Source organism: Amblyraja radiata, chromosome 29 (assembly GCF_010909765.2).
Source record: "Amblyraja radiata isolate CabotCenter1 chromosome 29, sAmbRad1.1.pri, whole genome shotgun sequence".
Lineage (NCBI taxonomy): Eukaryota > Metazoa > Chordata > Chondrichthyes > Rajiformes > Rajidae > Amblyraja > Amblyraja radiata.
This window is the reverse complement of record NC_045984.1, coordinates 6,079,776-6,099,210: the sequence shown is the minus strand read 5'-3', so window position 1 is coordinate 6,099,210 and position 19,435 is coordinate 6,079,776. Positions and strand designations below refer to the sequence as shown.

Sequence of the window (19,435 nt, the reverse complement as noted above, 5' to 3'; positions counted from 1 at the left end):
TTTGTGCCTCTGTGACAATAAACAATAGGTGCAGGAGTAGGCGCTTCGAGCCAGCACCGCCATTCAATGTGATCATGGCTGATTGAATTGAATTGATATGAATACCTTTATTGTCATCCAGACCTTACGGTCTGAACGAAATTTCGTGCCTGCAGTCATACATACAATCATACAATAATAAACAACAATAAACACAAATTAACATCCACCACAGTGTATCCTCCAAGCACCTCCTCGCTGTGGTGGAGGCAAAAATCTTAGGGCTGCAGTCTCTTCCCTCCTCTTCTCCCTCTGCGCTGAGGCAATTCCCCACCGGGCGATGGTACAAACAGTCCCGCAGCTCAACGAACCCCGCAAACGGGCCGGCTCAAACACCGCGGCCCGGGGTGGTCGAAGCTGCCACCCTCCAGTCCAGCGTACGCAGCCGCTGGCCCGTGGCTGAACCCCGGACTCAGGTCACCGCCGCCAGAACGCCGTCCCAGCCACCGGAGCACCGTTCCAGCCCCGAGCCGGATCGCCCTCACGTGAGTGCCGTTCCTCCCTCGAGCTGGGCAGCTCCGACGGGAGTGCCGTTCCTCCCTCGAGCTGGGCCGCTCCGACGTGAGCGCCATTCCACCTCGGGATGGGCCGCTCCGACGGGAGCGCCACAGCCCCTCACGGGAGAGTCTCAGCCCCTCGCCAGGCCGCCCTCACGGGAGCGTCACAGCCCCTCACGGGAGCGCCGTTCCAGCCCCGAGCTGGGCCGCCCTCACGGGAGTGAGCCCAGGGTGAGTCCTGACTGGCTGCCTCCGGAGTCTCGAGGTCGCCAGCTCCGCCATTAGGCCTCAGCGCAGACGGAGGCAGAGAAGGGGGATACAACAAAAAAGTCGCATTCCCCCGAAGGGAGAGACAGCAAGCCCCGTTTCAACCCCCCACCCCCCCCCCACATCATCTCCAATCAGTACCCCGTTCCTGCCTTCTCCCCATATCCCATGACTCCGCTATTTTTAAGAGTCCTATCTAGCTCTCTCTTCAAAGCATCCAGAAAAACTGCATCCACTGAGGCAGAGAATTCCACAGACTCACAACTCTCTGTGAGAAAAAGTGTTTCCACGTCTCCGTTCTAAATGGCTTACCCTTTATTCTTAAACTGTGGCCCCTGGTACTGGACTCCCCCAACATCGGGAACATGTTTCCTGCCTCTAGTGTGTCCAAACTCTTAACAATCTTATATGTTTCAATAAGAATCCCTCTTATCCTTCTAAACTCCAGAGTATACAAGCCCAGCCGCTCCATTCTGTCAGCATATGACAGTCCCGCCATCCTGGGAATTAACCTTGTGAACCTACGCTGCACTCCCTCAATAGCAATAATGTCCTTCCTCAAATTAGGTTGCCTTATAGCTTAGGTTTTGGTTTAGAGAAGATTGTGACCACCCATTACACGATTGAGTGAACATTCCCCATGGTTAGTTTTAACACCAAGAGAAAATAGACTATTTCAACAGATAGGGCTGAAAAATATTTAAAAACGACAGATTCTGAAATTGAGACACTGAGTCGTAGTGTCACACAGCCCTTCGGCCCAACACATCCGTGCCGACCAGGATGCGTCATCTAAGGTCGTCCCATCTAGAACATAGAACATTGAACAGTGCAGCCACAGAAGGGTGTGGAGGCCGTCAATGGATATTTTTAAGACATAGATTCTTGATAATGGGGTTAGGAAGGAGAGATAGATCAGCCATGATTGAATGGTGGAGTAGACATGATGGGCCGAAAGGCCTAATTCTGCTCCTATCACATGAACTTATGAACGGGTCCTTCAGCCCACAATGTGCTGAACATAATGTCAAGGTACACTGATCTCATCTGCTCAAACGTGATCCAAATCTGTCTCTTCCTTGCATTTCCATGTGCCGATCTATAAGCCTCTCAGACACTACTATCGTATATGGCACTATCGTACATACCACTATCATTTGCCTGCATTTGGCCCATTTCCCTCTAAACCTTCATTTATCTTAAATAAAAATAAGACACTGCGCAAAATAGGCAGCAGGTCAGGTTGCATCTGCGGGGGGAGGCAGAGAAACGTTTCATATCGTCAGAAATGATGATTTGTCTTTGACCTGAAAGAGAGCTTTATGGAAGGATGATCAGCCATGATCATATTGAATGGCGGTGCTAGCTCGACGGGCCGAATGGCCTACTCCTGCACCTATTTTCTATGTTTCTATGATAATGTTTGGGAACTCACTTCCCTCATGAGATCAGGAGGTTTAAGGTGAGGGGGGAAAAGTTTAATAGGAACCCGAGGGGTCACTTTTTTACACAAAGGGTGGTGGGTGTATGGAACAAGCTGCCAGAGGAGGTAGTTGAGGCAGGTACTATCGCAACATTTAAGAAACACTTAGACAGGTACATGAATTGGACAGGTTTAGATGGATATAGGCCGAACGCAGGCAGGTGGGACTAGTGCAGATGAGACATGTTGGCTGGCGTGGGCAAGTTGGGCCGCAGGGCCTGTTTCCACTATTTGTACGATTGCCAAGATGGGGGCTGAGCGCTCCCTTCCCACTTCCCCCTCCACCTCCGGTTACCCAGGGATAACTGTGATCTACAGCCTGTAGTGACACGTAGGCCCAGACATAAATATGTTGCTCCCCTTTAGTCTTCACCAGGGGCTGGTCTGCAGATGGGCATGAACTGTTTTCATTTATCATATGGTCATGTGATAGGACCAGAATTAGACCATTCGGCCCATCAAGTCTACTCCCCCATTCAATCATGGCTGATCTATCTTTCCCTCCTCAGCCCATTCTCCTGCCTTCTCCCCATAACCCCTGACACCCGTACTAATCACAAATCTATCTCTTTCTACCTTAAAAATATCCATTGACAGCTTCCGCAGCCTTCTGTGGCAAAGAATTCCACAGATTCATTACCCTCTGACTAAAGAAATTCCTCCTCATCTCCTTCCTAAAGGAACATCCTTTAACTCTGAGGCTACGACCTCTAGTCCTAAACTCTCCCAAGGTGGAAACATCCTCTCCACATCCACTCTATCCAAGCCTTTCACTATTTGGTACATTTCAATGAGGGTCCCCCCTTATCCTTCTAAACTCCAGCGAGTACAGGACCAGTGCCGTCAAACACTCAGCATACGCTAGCCCACTCATTCCTGGGATCATCCTCGTAAACCTCCTCTCAACCCTCTCCAGGGCCAGCGCATCCTTCCTCAGATACGATGCCCAAAATTGGTCACGACACTCCAAACGTGGCTTCACCAGCGCCTTATAGGCCTCAGCATTACATCCCTGTTTTTGTATTCCAGCCCACTTGAAATAAATGCTAGCATTGCATTTGGCTTCTAGGGCAATTCTAGGGCAGGAATGTTTAGTTTAGTTTAGTTTAGAGATACAGCATTGGTAACATAGAAACATAGAAAATAGGTGCAGGAGTAGGCCATTCGGCCCTTCGAACCTGCACCGCCATTCAATATGATCATGGCTGATCATCCAACTCAGTATCCTGTACCTGCCTTCTCTCCATACCCCCTGATCCCTTTAGCCACAAGGGCCACATCTAACTCCCTCTTAAATATAGCCAATGAACTGGCCTCAACTACCTTCTGCGGGAGAGAATTCCAGAGATTCACCACTCTCTGTGTGAAAAAAGTTTTCCTCATCTCGGTCCTAAAAGATTTCCCCCTTATCCTTAAACTGTGACCCCTTGTTCTGGACTTCCCCAACATCTGGAACAATCTTCCTGCATCTAGCCTGTCCAACCCCTTAAGAATTTTGTAAGTTTCTATAAGATCCCCCCTCAATCTTCTAAATTCTAGCGAGTACAAACCGAGTCTATCCAGTCTTTCTTCATATGAAAGTCCTGACATCCCAGGAATCAGTCTGGTGAACCTTCTCTGTACTCCCTCTATGGCAAGAATGTCTTTCCTCAGATTAGGAGACCAAAACTGTACACAATACTCCAGGTGTGGTCTCACCAAGACACCTCCCTGCTCCTATACTCAAATCCTTTTGCTATGAATGCTAACATACCATTCGCCTTCTTCACTGCCTGCTGCACCTGCATGCCTACTTTTAATGACTGGTGTACCATGACACCCAGGTCTCGCTGCATCTCCCCTTTTCCTAATCGGCCACCATTTAGATAATAGTCTGCTTTCCTGTTTTTGCCACCAAAATGAATAACCTCACATTTATCCACATTATACTGCATCTGCCAAACATTTGCCCACTCACCCAGCCTATCCAAGTCACCTTGCAGTCTCCTAGCATCCTCCTCACAGCTAACACTGCCCCCCAGCTTAGTGTCATCCGCAAACTTGGAGATGTTGCATTCAATTCCCTCGTCCAAATCATTAATATATATTGTAAATAGCTGGGGTCCCAGAACTGAGCCTTGCGGTACCCCACTAGTCACTGCCTGCCATTGTGAAAAGGACCCGTTTACTCCTACTCTTTGCTTCCTGTCTGCCAGCCAGTTCTCTATCCACATCAATACTGAACCCCCAATACCGTGTGCTTTAAGTTTGTATACTAATCTCTTATGTGGGACCTTGTCGAAAGCCTTCTGAAAGTCCAGATATAACACATCCACTGGTTCTCCCTTATCCACTCTACTAGTTACATCCTCGAAAAATTCTATAAGATTCGTCAGGCATGATTTACCTTTCATAAATCCATGCTGACTTTGTCCAATGATTTCACCACTTTCCAAATGTGCTGCTATCCCATCTTTAATAACTGACTCTAGCAGTTTCCCCACTACCGAAGTTAGACTAACTGGTCTGTAATTCCCCGTTTTCTCTCTCCCTCCCTTTTTAAAAAGTGGTGTAACAGGCCCTTCGGCCCACCGAGTCCATGCCGACTATCGATCACCCATCCACACAGATGAAAAATGATTTGTATTCCTCAGCAAAACTCAAAGTGCTGGAGGAACTCAGCGGGTCAGGTTCGCAAGGGAATGGACAGGCAACTTTTAAGGTCAGGTCCCTTCTTCAGACTTGTATTCTTCAGAACAAAGACATAGAACATAGAACAGTACAGCACAGGAACGGGCCCTTCGGCCCACAATGTTTGTGACGAACATAATGCCAAGTTAAACAGATATCATCTGCTTGTACATGATCCATAACCCTCTATTCCCTGTTAGATTGCATATCTAAAAGCCTCTTAAGATCCATGATCATATCTGCCTCCACCAGCCTCCCTGGTGTTTGTTCCATCACTCTCTGTGTAAAGAACTTGCCCCGCACATCCCCATTAAACTTTTGCCCTCTCACCTTATAGCCGCGCCCTCTAGTGGTAGACATTTCCACCCTGGGAAAAAGGTTCTGACTGTCCACCCTATCTCTGCCTCTCATCTTTTTATCAACAAATTGTTTTCTATAAAACCGATAAAATAATTCCGTTTAAAGGGTGATTTTCTCTTTGCCGTTGTTTGCTGGATTTTTTCTTTAACACTCCTGCACAAATAAGGCAATATTACTTATGCAGCGTTTGTTGGCAGTGTCGCGGATTGAATACAGTTGCTTTATGAGCTATAAAAGCTTAAAATGTGTTATAACACTTCTTTGAAAGATAAACAAATCGTAATCATTCATAACTGCATCGTGTATATGACTCATAAACAGTCCCCGATCAAAATGGTGGGTGGTGTCCTGTTTCTGGACCTATGCCAGTACTGGGTGAGGGGAGCAAGGGTTAACAGAGTTAAGGTGAGAGGGGAAAGATTTAATAGGAACCTGAGGGGAAACTTGTTCACTCAGAGGGTAGTGTGTATGTGGAGCTGGTGTAGAAAGGGGCATCTTGGTCGGCATGGACAGGATGGGCCAAAGGGCCTGTTTTCATGCTGTATGACTATGATTCTACTTCCTGAATTTCATCCCTCTGCCATTGTCTGGCCCTTGCCTTTCGCTTTCCCTGCACCTCTCCAAATCTCCATTGCTTCGTTACGTTGCCACTTCAAACTGTCTTCTTAGACAAGAGCAAAACACAAAGTGATGGAAGAACACTACGGGCCAATCAGCATCTGTGGAGGAAAATGGACAGATGGCACAGAGAAATCCCACTCGGTCACAGGGAGAACGTACAAACTCCGTGCAGACAGCACCCGTAGTCAGGATCGAACCGGGGTCTTTGACGATGTAAGGCAGCAACTCTGCCGCTGCGCCACTATGCTGCCCTGGACCAGAAAATGCATTGTAACAACAAAATTGTCAAAAATACCCTTCTATTAAACTTGATTTGAGCTACTGAAAATCTTCCAATGCAAAATTTCATCGTTTTTGATCTGACCATATCGTGGGGATCGAAGAGAAGATCTTTTACTTTCAATATTTTTGATGGATCAAAAACCTCCGGACACACGTCAAAAATGCCTCAAAAATATAGGGATATCTTCTTGCAGAATAAGAGCTAGGGTGGTGCGGTGGCGCAGTGGTAGAGGTGCTGCCTTCCATTGCCAGAGACCCTGGTTCGATTCTGACTATGGGTGCTGTCAGTACGGAGTTTGTACGTTCTCCCTGTGACCATGTAGTTTTTCTCCGGGTACTCTGGTTTCCTCCCACCCTCTAAGGTATAGGTTTGTAGGTTAATGGACTTGGGTAAGTAGTAAAATTGTCTCTGGTGTGTAGGTTAGTGTATGGACTGATCGCTTGTCGGCACAGACTCAGTGGGCTGAAGGGTCTGTTTCCACGCTGTATCTCTCTCTAAAGTCTAAAGAGCTAATGGAATACATTATTAGTTCCGCATCCATTCTGAATCCAACCTTTTTGTCCTGGGCCTCCTCCATGGCCAGAGTGAGTCCCACTGTAAACTGGAGGAGCAGCACCTCATATTTCGCTTGGGTAGTTTACACCCCAGCGGTATGAACATTGACTTCTCCAATTTCAGGTAGTCTTTGCTTTCTCCCCATTTCCCCTCCCCTTCCCAGCTCTCCCACAGCCCACTGTCTCTGCCTCTTCCTTTCTTCTTCCCGCCCCCTCCCAACCCCCACATCAGTCTGAAGAAGGGTCTAGACCCGAAACGTCACCTATTCCTTTGCTCCACAGATGCTGTCTCACCCGCTGAGTTTCTCCAGCATTTTTGTCCACCTTTCATTATTAGTTCAATGTGGTTTAGAGATACAGTATGGAAACAGGCCCTTCGGCCGACCAAGTGTGCACCAACCAGCAATCCCCGTACACTAGCACTATCCTACGCACCAAGGACGATTTACAATCTTTACCGAAGCCAATGAATCTACAAACCTGTACGTCTTTGGATTTTGGGAGAAAACCGGAGCACCCGGAGAAAACCCATGCAGTCATGTACAAACTCTGTGCAGACAGCACCCGTAGTTAGGATCGAACTCAGGTCTGTGGCACTGTAAGGCGTCAACACAACCGCTGCGCCCATATAAATGTTATTTATACCTAAAACCCTTGTGGGATCTGGAGCCCTTTTAGGTGAGGGGATGCTGTCAGCTAAATATGACCCCTCAGGCACATCGCTGGTGGACCCCCAGTAGTTGAGCACGACTGATTCCCTTTGCAAAGGACTAAAAAGCATGTAAGAACCAATGCTGAAACTCCAGTTCCTCGTACATAGATTTTTAGGTTTAGCATTATTATTGTCCCATGTACCGAGATACAGTGAAAAGCTTTTGTTGGCGTGCAATTGGATAATACTCCACATGAATACAGTCAAGCCAAATACAAATACAACAGATATCGCAAAGAGAAATACCAGAGTGTAGAATATAGTTCCTCAGCATTGTAGCATAGCAGTTCCAGAGAAAAAGACCAATGTCTACAATGAGAATAGTTTGGAGAATTGGGACTGTACCCTAGCTTATGGAAACACCATTCAGAAATCTGATAACACAGGGGTAGAAGCTGCTTCTGAGTCTGGAGGTACATGGTTTTTGAAGCTTTGTATCTTCTGCCTAATGGGAGCTGGGAGAAGAAGGAACGATCGTGGTGGGAAAGGTCCTGGATTATATTGGGTGCTTTCCCAAGGCAGTGTGAAGTGTAGATGGAGTCGATGGTGGGGAGCCTGGTCTGTGTGATGGACTGGGCTACATCTACTGTACATCGCTCTGCAATTTCTTACGTTCTTGGGCAGAGCTGTTCCCAAACCATGTTGAGATGCTCAGATGATACCATCTCGGGAGGTAACCCAGGCACAAATTTCCCCCAATGCACAGATTATTCAATGAAAGAAGATCAATGTCAGTGAAATGTTGTAACGGATGTCACCCCAATGATTTTACCAACCTGTAACAGCATATATACTCTATGTGAATCAATGCTTTGTTCATTATAGCACTTTCCATTAAATGCCCATTTTTTTTTAATAGTGTCTAAATGATACTTAACCCTTGCAGGTCTGTTGTGCACAATTGCAGACCTCCACCCACCTGGGCCCATCCAAGAGGCATTATAAATGCCACTATCGTATCTGCCTCCACCACCACCCCCGGTAGTACGTTCCAGGTGCTCACCACCGTCTGTGTAAAAAAAACATGCCCCACACATCTCCTTAAAATTTTCCTCATCTCACCTTAAAGCTATGCCACCCAGTATTTGACATTTCCATCCTGGGGGAAAAGGTCTGACTGTCTACCCTGTCTATGCCTCTTCGGCCCACGATGTCTGTGTCGAACATAACGTCAAGAACATCTCTTATCTATCCCTGCATATCCGTATGTCATATCTCTATCCAAATGCCTCATCTGCCACTATAATATCTGCTTCAATCACCAACCTTAGTAACACATTCCAGCCATTCACCTTCCTCTGTGTAAAAAAAGTTGCCCAGGACATCAGCTTTAAACCTTTCCCCTCTCACCTGAAAAGCTATGCTGTCTAGTATTTCATATTTCCATCCTGGGAAAAAGGTTCCCTATCTACGCCCCTCAGAGGCCGCCACGGTGGCACTGCGGTAGAGTTGCTGCCTTACAACGCTTTCAGCGCCAGAGACCCAGGTTCGATCCCAATTACGGGTGCTGTCTGTACGGAGTTTGTACGTTCTCCCCGTGACCGCTTTGGTTTTCTCCGAGATCTTCAGTTTCCTCCCACACCAAAGACGTATAGGTTTATAGGTTAATTGGCTTGGTATAAGTGTAAATTGTCCCTAATGTGTGTGGGATAGTGTGCATGGATCGCTGGTCGGCGTGGCCTCAGTGGGCCGAAGGGCCTGTTTCCGTGCTGTATCCCTAAACTAAACGGTATGTATTTCCGTACCTCAACCTATGACAATTCCAGTCTGTCCAACACCTCCTTGTCGCTAACACCCTCTATTCCAGGAATGATTCTGGTTGTAATCGGACCTTGTCTTTCATATTTGGCATTGTGGCTTCTTATTGCTCAGATTCTGGTTGTTGACGTGCATTTATTTCTTTGTAATTCTGTTCTGGGAGAAGTCATTGCATGGATGCAGAACTCGTGACGAATGCAAGTACATCGACAAGTAGAACAACTCAAACCATTCCTTCAGGGGGATTCATTTATATCAGCATAAATTCATTCAAACATTCCTTCGAAAATGTAACAGCTCGACCATTAACTCACTGGAGCAAACACTTAAATTGTTGCAATTATTAGCCATTTAAATTGCTAAAGCAATTCCGTCTAGCATTGTAAACCAAAGAAGCAGCACATTCGCACTATTTAACATCAAATTTAATTTTTAATTTAACACTGAGTTTCTCCAGCATTTTTGTTTACCTTCGATTTTCCAGCATCTGCAGTTCCTTCTTAAACATAATCAAATTTAATGTTAGTTAGTTTCGTTTCTTGTCACGTGTACACTGAAAAGCTTTTTGTTGTGTGCTAACCAGTCAGCGGAAAGACTACAGGATTACAATCGAGCCATCAATTGTGTACAGATACATGATAAAGGGAATAATGTTTAGTGCTAGATAAAGTCAGATTCAAGATAGTCCAACGGTCTCCAATCAGGTAGATGGGAGGTCAGGACCCATCTGTAGTTGGTGAAAGGATGGTTCAGTTGCCTGATAACAGCCGGTAAGAAACCGTCTATTAATCTGGAAGTGTGCATATTCATATTTGCATTACCTTTCCCTCAGACCACAGTACGTGCGCCTACAGAACAGTGTCTCGGGCACCATCTTGAGCAGCACAGGGGCTCCACAAGGAACTGTGCTGGCTCCGTTCCTGTTTACCATCTACACAGCGGATCTCCAATGGAACACCAACAGCTGCTTTTTGCAGAAGTTTTCGGATGATACAGCTGTTGTCGGCCTCATTAAAGGGGGCAATGAGGAGGAATACAGAGACACTATAAGTAACTTTGTGGAGTGGAGCGCACACAATAATCTCCATCTTAACACCAAAAAAACAAAGGAGATAGTGGTGGACTTTAGGAGGGGGAGGAGGAGGACTCAAGCAACGCCGATCACCATTAAGGGCACTGAGGTGGAGGTGGTCGCTAATCACAGGTACCTTGGGGTGCAGCTTGACAGTGAGTTGAACTGGAAGTGTCATATGGAGGCGGTGTACAGGAAGGGACAAAGCCGACTGTATTTTTTAAGGAGGCTGAGGTCTTTTAATATCTGCCAACCCCTACTGTGCAGTGTCTACCATTCAGTGGTGGCCAGTGCTCTGTTTTTTGCTGTGGCCTGTTGGGGAGATGGCGCCCGTATAGCGGATAAAAACAGATTGGACAAACTAATCAGGAAGGCCGGCTCAGTGGGCGGGGCTGAGCAACGAACGGTCCAGCAGGTGGCAGAGGCCAGAACTCTAAATAAACTTGGTTCCATAATGACAAACCCCACTCACCCACTCCATGCCCTGAAGGTGATCAAGAGCAGCATCTTCAGTCAGAGGCTGATTGCACCAATGTGCAAAACGGAGAGATACAGGAAGTCCTGTTTACCAGCTGCTATAAGACTTTATAATGAGCATAAATAACTGCACTTTTTTAAAATTAATTGTATTTTAACTTGTATTTTAACGTATTTTAACTTGTTATGTATGAAAGCGTGGTGTTATGTTTGTCTTGAAGCTGTCGTGGCACTGTAATTTCCTGAAAAGGATTATTAAAGGAATAATAATAATAATAATAATAATGCATTTCACACTTGTGTACCTCTTGCCTCATGGGAGAGGAGAGAAGAGGAAGAGACTGGCCATTGATTGTGCTGATGGCCTTGCTGAAAGCAAAGGCTATCTGAAGTTAGAGAAGTCAAAGGTAGACAAAAATGCTGGAGAAACTCAGCGGGTGAAGCAGCATCTATGGAGCGAAGGAATAGGCGACGTTTCGGGTCGAGACCCTTCTTCAGACTGATGTGGGGATGGGGGAGGCGGGAATAAGAAAGGAAGAGGCGGAGACAGTGGGCTGTGGGAGAGCTGGGAAGGGGAGGGGAAGGAGGGAGAAAGCAAGGACTACCTGAAATTGGAGAAGTCAATGTTCATACCACTGGGGTGTAAGCTACCCAAGTAAAATATGAGGTCTTGCTCCTCCACTTTGCAGTGGGACTCACTCTGGCCATGGAGGAGGCCCAAGACAGAAAGGTCAGATTGGGAATGGGAGGGGGAGTTGAAGTGCTGAGCAACCGGGAGATCAGGTAGGTTAAGGCAGACTGAGCAGAGGTGTTCAGCGAAACGATCGCCGAGCCTGAGCTTGGACTCGTGGATGTAGAGAAGTTGGAACAGCGGATACAGTAGATGAGGTTGGAGGAAGTGCAAGTGAACCTCTGCCTCACCAGGAAAAAACTGTTTGGGTCCTTGGATGGATTCGAGGGGGGAGGTAAAGGGACAGGTGTTGCATTTCCTGGGGTTGCAGGGGAAAGTATCCGGGGAGGGGTGGGAAGGGACAAGTTGACCAGGGAGTTTCGGAGGGAACAGTCTCTGCGGAAAGCAGAGAGGGGTGGAGATGGGAAGATGTGGCCAGTAGTGGGATCCCGATGGCGGTGGCGAAAATGTCGGCGGATTATCTGTTGAATGCGACGGCTGATGGGGTGGAAGGTGAGGACAAGGGGGACTCTGACTTGTTACGAATAGAGGGTGGGGGAGCAAGAGCGGAGCTGCGGGATATTGAGGGGACCCTGGTGAGAGCCTCGTCTAAAATGGAAGAGGGGATCCTCTGCTCCATAAAGAACGAGGACATCTCCGATGCTCTGGTATGGAACACCTCATCCTGGGCGCAGATGCGGCGTAGACTGATGAATTGGGAGTAGGGGATTGAGTCTTTACAGGAAACAGGGTGGGAAGAAGTGTAGTCCAGATAGCCATGGGAGTCAGTAAGTTTGTAGTAGATGTCGGTCAATTATCTGTTTCCTGTGAGGGAGACGGTGAGATCTAGAAACAGTAGGGAGATGTTGGAGATGGTCCAGGTGAATTTGTGTGCCGGCGGAAATTAGTGGTGAAGTTGACGAAAAGTGAGTTCTGCATGGGTGCAGGAGGTAGCACCAATGCAGTCGTCAATGTAGGGGAGGTAGAATTCGGGGATAGGGCCAGTGTACGCCTGGACAGGGATTGTTCGACGTACCCTACAAAGAGACAGGTATAGCTAGGGCCCATTCGATTGCCCATAGCTACGCCTTGGATTTGGAGGAAATTGGAGGAGTCGAAGGAGAAGTTGTTGAGGGTAAGGACCAGCTCTGCTAGGCGGAGGAGAGTATTGGTAGACGGAAATCGGCTGGTTCTGCGGTCGAGGAAGAAACGGAGGGCTTTAAAACCCTCCTGGTGGAGGATGGAGGTGCAGAGTGACTGGACATCTATAGTAAAGATGAGGGAGTGGGGGCCTGGAAAACGGAAGTCATTGAGGAGACAAAGAGCATGTGAGGTGTCTTGGACATAGGCTGGGAGGGATTGGACCAGGGGGGATAGGATGGAGTCGAGGTATGTGGAAATTAATTCGGTTGGACATGAACAGCAGAAACAATCGGTCTGCCAGGATAGTTCTGTTTGTGGATTTTGGGGAAAAGATAAAATCGGGCCTGGGGAACGATAAGGTTGGAGGCTTTACAGGTCAGAGAGCCGGTAGTGATGAAATCTGTAATGGTGTTTGAGATTAAGGCCTGGTGCTCGTCTGTGGGGTCATGGTCCACGGATAAGTAGGAGGAGGTGTCTGAGAGTTGTCGCCTGGCCTCAGTCCGGTAGAGGTCAGCACGCCAGACTACCGCGGCACCTCCCTTGTCGGCGGGTTTGATTATCCAGTCGGGGTTGCTGCAGAGTGAGCGGAGGGCTGTACGTTCGGGGGGGGAGAGGTTAAAGTGAGTAAGGGAAGTGGAAAATTTGAGGTGATTGATGGAAGGGAGGTGGGTTTGTGTGATGGTCTGGGCGGCATCCACAATTCTCTGCAATTTCTTGGGGTCTTGGATGAAGCCGATCCCAAACCATGCTGCGATGCATACCAATAAAATGATCATTATTGTCACGATTCGTACACGAACATAATCTGACTGAAAGACTCAGCCTCTCTCACTACAAAGACAAGTTCTGTTAACTCGTGTAACAAAATGGTGGCCACAGAGTAGCTGCCCAATTCTTGCTGTTTTTCCTCAAGTTAACAATGCTTGGGGAGCACAGTTCATTTAGTTTAGTTCAATGTATTGTCACATGTACCGAGGGACAGTGAAAACCTTTTGTTGTGAGCTAACCAGTCAGTGGAAAGACAGTACATGGTTACAGTCCACAGTGTACAGATGCAGCATAAAGGGAATAACGTGAATAATATTTAGTGCAAGATAAAGCCGGTAAAGTCCGATCAAAGGCAGTCCGAGGGTCTCCAATGATGTTGATGGTTGTTCAGGACTGCTGTCTCGTTGTGGTAGGATGGTTCATAACAGCTGGGAAGAAACTGTCCCTGAATCTGGAGATGCGCGTTTTCACACTTCTACACCTTTTGCCCGATGGGAGACGGGAGAAGAGGGAGTGACCAGGGTGCGACTCGTCCCTCAAACCCCAGCAGTTTCCCAGGTTTGCTGACGTTGCCTCCGTTAAACTGTTTGATTTACGTTGAAGCAGGGGTCTGGTGGGTGGCGGAAATAAAGTAATTTTCCAAACACAACCAAATTCCAACTACAAGCAGAGTTTTTTGGTTCCAAATACAACCAGAAATATGGCAAGATTAGTGGGTATTGGCTGCAAGGAGATGGTCGACAGACTTGTAGGCTAGACAGTGTAGGATAGAACTAGTGTATGGCGATCAATGGCTGGCGTGAACTCAGAGGGCCGAAGGGCCCGTTTCCATGCTGTATCTCTAAACTGAACTAAACTGAACTTGGATAGATGCAAATTGCTAGAGTAATTCGGTGGGTCAGGCAGCATCTCTGGAGTAAAGGAATAGGTGACATTTTGGGTCAAAACCCGTCATCAGATTCCTTAAACTAAACTTTGAAAAATAGACAAATAGGTGCAGGAGTGGTCCATTCGGCCCTTCGAGCCAGCACTGCCATTCAATATGATCATGGATGATCATCTAAAATCAGTACCCCGTTTGTGCTTTTTTCCCCATATCCCTTGATTCCTTTAGCCCTAGGAGCTCTCTCTGACTCTCTCTTGAAAATATCCAGTGAATTGGCCTCCACTGCCGTCTGTGGCAATTCCACAGATTCACAACTCTCTGGGTGAAAAAGATTTTCCTCATCTCATCTCACTTGGATTATTTTCTTTTCAACGCCAAAGGTTGTGGTACAGAGGTATATGAAATTAGATAGGGTAGACAGTCAGAATCTTTTTCCCCAGGGTGGAAATATCAAACACTAGAGGACATACTGTAGCTTAAAGGTGAGAAGAATAGAATAGAATGCTATTTATTGTCATTCAAACCTAGGTTTGAACGAAATATCATTTCTACAGTTTTTTTACATTACAAAACAATCCAAGACCCACACTTAACACAGTTTACATAAACATCCATCACAGTGAGTCTCCAACATCTCCTCACTGTGATGGAAGGCAAAGTCTTTATCTCTTCCCTTTGTTCCTTCTCCCGTGGTTCAGCAGTCCAACTGCAGTGTCGAGGTGAACTGGGGCTCCGATGTTAAAGCCCCCGGCGGGCGATGGTAAGTCCTGAGGCCGTTTAAGCCACGCCGGGCGATGTTAGGCCCCGGCTCCATGTCCTTTAAACCCGCGGTTCCAGCGGGAGAAGTCGCCGTTGCGGAGCTCGGAAAAGCGGTCTCCCACCAGGGACCTGCGAGCTCCCGATGTTCCCGTCCACCGGGTCTGCGGCCGGTGCCTCCGAACTCCAAAGTCGGGTCGCAGCCGCACGCCACCACAGCTCTTCCCGCTCCGAAGTTGGCCAGTTCCGCGATCTCAGTTCCGCAGACTCTGCAACTGGAGCCCTCAGGTTAGTCCCGGCCGGAGGTCGCCGCCGGCTCCACGATGTTTAAAGTTTAAAGGAGATGTGTGGGCAATTGTTTTTTACAGAGGGTGTTGAGTGCTTGGATTGTGCTGCCAGGGCAGACACAATGGTGGTGTTTAAGAGGCTTGTAGATAGGCACATGGATATGGAGGGGGTAGGGAGATATGGATTACGTGCAGGTTGATGAGATTAGTTTATCTTGGCATCATGTTCGGCATAGACATTGCGGGCAGGGTTGCCAACTTTCTCACTCCCAAATAAGGGACAAAAGGTCAAAATAAGGGACGAATTCCCGACGGCAATTCGTTGACCGACTCGGCCATGGCTGGGTGAATGATGAGTTGGCCTGGGTGCTGGACTGCACACAAAGCCCAGCCGGCGGGCCAGATAAGGAGTTTTGTCCCGGGCGCCGGACCTTGCGCGCGACGTCGCACGCCCAAAACTCCTCAGCTGGCCCGCCGGGTGGGCTTTATGTTCTGCTGCAGGCAGAGTCCAGCTCCCCATCCAACTTGGGTCACAATTTTCCATCTTTGCTGTGCATCTTTTCCCCCTCAAATATTATCTTTACTGTTGAGGCATCTTATATATAACGTGTAGGAAGGAACTGCAGATGCTGGTCTAAACCAAAGATAGCCACAAAAAGCTGGAGTAACTCAGCGGGACAAGGAGCATCTCCGGAGAGAAGGAATGGGTGACGTTTTGGGTCGAGACCCTTCTTCAGACCAGAGATACTGCCTGTCCCGCTGAGTTACTCCAGCTTTTTGTGTCTATCTTCAGTAGTATATAACGTATCGACTACTCACAGGACAAAAATGTAATATCTTCAGAATATATTTCATAATATTGATGTTTTGGGGTTTTTTTTTTTTAATGCAATTTTCATAATCGAACAAATAAATTTAAAATGTGGCTCCACATAAAGGGAGAATACTTTTACCATTAAAATACACAGTGCACAATGCACTCAAAGATCAAAGACAGTGAATAATCCAGTCTCCAGATTCACCCACTGGAACATAATCCCCTCATGCTTCATGCCTCATGTCAAAGAAGATTTCAAGCAAGTTACTGCCTTGCTGTTTAGGAGTATATTTTAGTTCCATTATTACATTCTAATGGTCTCCATTAACTGAAGCAAAGTCTATGAATCTGACCTCGGTCTCGGTCTCACGCACTCTCTGTTGCGACTGAAGAATCTCCTTTTCAATCTCTTGCACCCGGTTCATTCGCATCTGTCAGGGAGGAAACATAAATGTGTCAGGACTGTCATATTGTGTCGCCATTTGCTGTTCCAGTGCAATAACGCTGCCTTTTTTAAATAAAAATCTGCCAAAGGTGTTAGACCAGAGAATTGCAGCTCTGATTTCTCGTCTCTCGTAGAACATACAGTAGAACAGCACAGCACAAGAACAGGCCCTTAGGTCCACAATGTTGTGCCCAACATGATGCCAAGACCAACTCTTACCTACCTGCACATCATCCACATCCCTCCACTCCCTGCATACCCATATACCTGTACAAAAGCCACTTTAATGCCATTATTATATCTGTCCCAACCACCACCCTGCCTGACCCAGAGTTACTCCAGCAATTTGTGAATTATTTCGCTGCTCGATAGCTATTTATCAATTTGGCATAGATAAACAGCCAGAACCTTTTTTCTCAGGGTGGAAATGTCAAGACTAGAGTGATACAGTGTGGAAACAGGCCCTTCGGCCCAACTTGCCCACACCAGCTAACATGTCGCAGCTACACTAGTCCCACCTGCCAGCATTTGGTCTATATCCCTCCAAACCTGTCCAATCCATGTACCTATCTAACTGCTTCTTAAATATTGCGATAATGCCAGCCTCAACTACCTCCTCTGGCAGCTTGTTCCATACATCCACCACACTTTGTGTGAAAAAGTTACCCCTCAGATTCCTATTAAATCTTTTCCCCTTCATCTTAAACCTATTTCCTCTGGTCCTCAGATTCCTATTCAATCTTTTCCCCTTCATCTTAAACCCATTTCCTTTGGTCCTCGATTAACCTACCCTGGGCAAGAGACTCTGTGCATCTACACGATCTATTCCTCTCATGATCTGACACACCTCTATAAGATAACCCCTCATTCTCCTGCGCTCCAAGGAATAGATTCCCAGTCTACTCAACCTCTGCCTATAGCTCAGACCCTCTAGTCCTGGCAATATCCTCGTAAATCTCATCTGTACCCTTTCCAGCTTGAGATGTGTGAGTTTTATTTACACAATGGGCGGTGGGTGTGTAGAACATGCTGCTGAGGGTAGTGATGGAGACAGATACAATGGTGGTGTTTTAGATGGGCAGATGAATGTGCAGGGAATGGAGGGGTACAGATTATGTGCAGGCAGATCTGATCAGTTTAGCTTGTCATCATGTTCGGCATTGGCATGGTGGGCCGAAGGGCCTGTTCCCGTGCTGTACTGTTCTATGGTAGACAAAAGTGCTGGAGAAACTCAGCGGGTGCAGCAGCATCTATGGAGCGAAGGAAATCCTTCTTCAGACTGAGAGTCAGGAGGCTCTGAAGAAGGGTCTCCCCTAAAACATCACCTATTCCTTTTCTCCAGCGATGCTGCCTGACCCGCTGAGTTACTCCAGCATTTTGTGTCTATCTATGAAGAGAGAAGAGCAGACAGGATCTTATCTTGTGAAATGTTTCATAAACCTCTAACTTGAGTTCATCTAAACCCCCTTCTATGTTCTACACTCTTTACAAAATAGGTCACAATTCAGTTTAAGAAGGATCTGCAGATGCTGGAAAATCGAAGGTAGACAAAAATGCTGGAGAAACTCAGCGGATGCAGCAGCATCTATGGGCCGAAACCCTTCTTCAGACTGATAAGGGGGGTGGGGGGAGGGGGGGGGGGGCGGGGAGAAGAAAGGAAAAAGGAAGGGGAGGAGCCCGAGGGATGAGGGAGAGATAGGAAGGGGAGGAGACAGCAAGGGCTAACAAAATTCAATGTTCATGCCCCCAGGATGCAGACTCCCCAAGCGGAATATGAGGTGCTGTTCCTCCAATTTCCGGTGGTGCTCACTCTGGCCATGGAGGAGACCCAGGACAGAGAGGTCGGATACGGAATGGGAGGGGGTTGAAGTGCTGAGCCACCGGGAGGTCAGGTTGGTTAATGCGGACCGAGCATTCTGTTGCAGAAACATGGAACTGCAGATTCTAGTTTATAAAAAATGACACATAGTGCTGGAGTAACTCAGCGGGTCAGGCAGCATCTCTGGAGAACATGGATAAGTGACGTTTAGGGTCGGAACCCTTTTTCAGACTGATTTTGGGGGGACGGTGGGATGGGGGGGGGAAAGTACGCTGGAAGAGAGGAGAGGCAGGACAAATTCTATTGCCTTGCTACATCTATACACTAACCTCTTGCATTTATGTACTAGGACCCCCAGATCCATTTGTACCCCATAATGTAGTCTAATTTCCATTTAAGTAATACATTTTTTTGAAATTCTTTCCTCCAAAGTAGATTACTTAGTATTTTGAAACATTATATTCCATTGCACATGACATAAGCAGATTGAGAAGTCATCTTACAATACTTCAAGTTAGCACCAATGTGAGTGCATAGCGAAGATGGTTACCAAAAACTACAGCAGGATCTTGATCAGCTGGGCAAATGAGCGGCAGAAAGTTTAATTGAACTTAATCCAGATAAATGTGAGGTGTTGCATTTTGGCAAGTCAAATCAGGCAGGACCTTTACAATGGATGGCAGGGTTCTGAGGGGTGTTGTAGAGCAGAGTGATCTAAGAGTGCGGGCATATAGTTCCCTAAAAGTGGCATCACAGGTGGATAGAGTGGTCAAGAAGGCTTATGGTATATTGGCCTTCATCAGTCAAGGCATTGAATACTGAATGTCTAGGAAGGAACTGCAGATGTTGGTTTACGCAGAAGATAGACACAAAAAGCTGGAGAAACTCAGCGGGTCAGGCAACATCTCTGGAGAAAAGGTATAGGTGACATTTTGGATCGTGACCCTTCTTCAGGCTGAGAGTCAGGGGAGAGGGAAACGAGAGATATGAAAAGGTACATAGAACAAAGGAATGAAAGAAATGCAAAAAGACAGATCAAAGCCAGTAACGA

General features: G+C 47.1%; 1 protein-coding gene across 1 annotated transcript in view; it reads right to left on the bottom strand.

The window, feature by feature from the left end:
- The window catches only part of apc2 (APC regulator of WNT signaling pathway 2), a 199,270-nt gene that overhangs the window by 50,020 nt on the left and 129,815 nt on the right, over positions 1–19,435 (bottom strand). Inside the window, exon 7 of the mRNA XM_033046474.1 lies at positions 16,474–16,551. Coding sequence (XP_032902365.1) covers positions 16,474–16,551 — 78 coding nt within the window. The remainder of the gene's footprint in view (positions 1–16,473; positions 16,552–19,435) is intronic.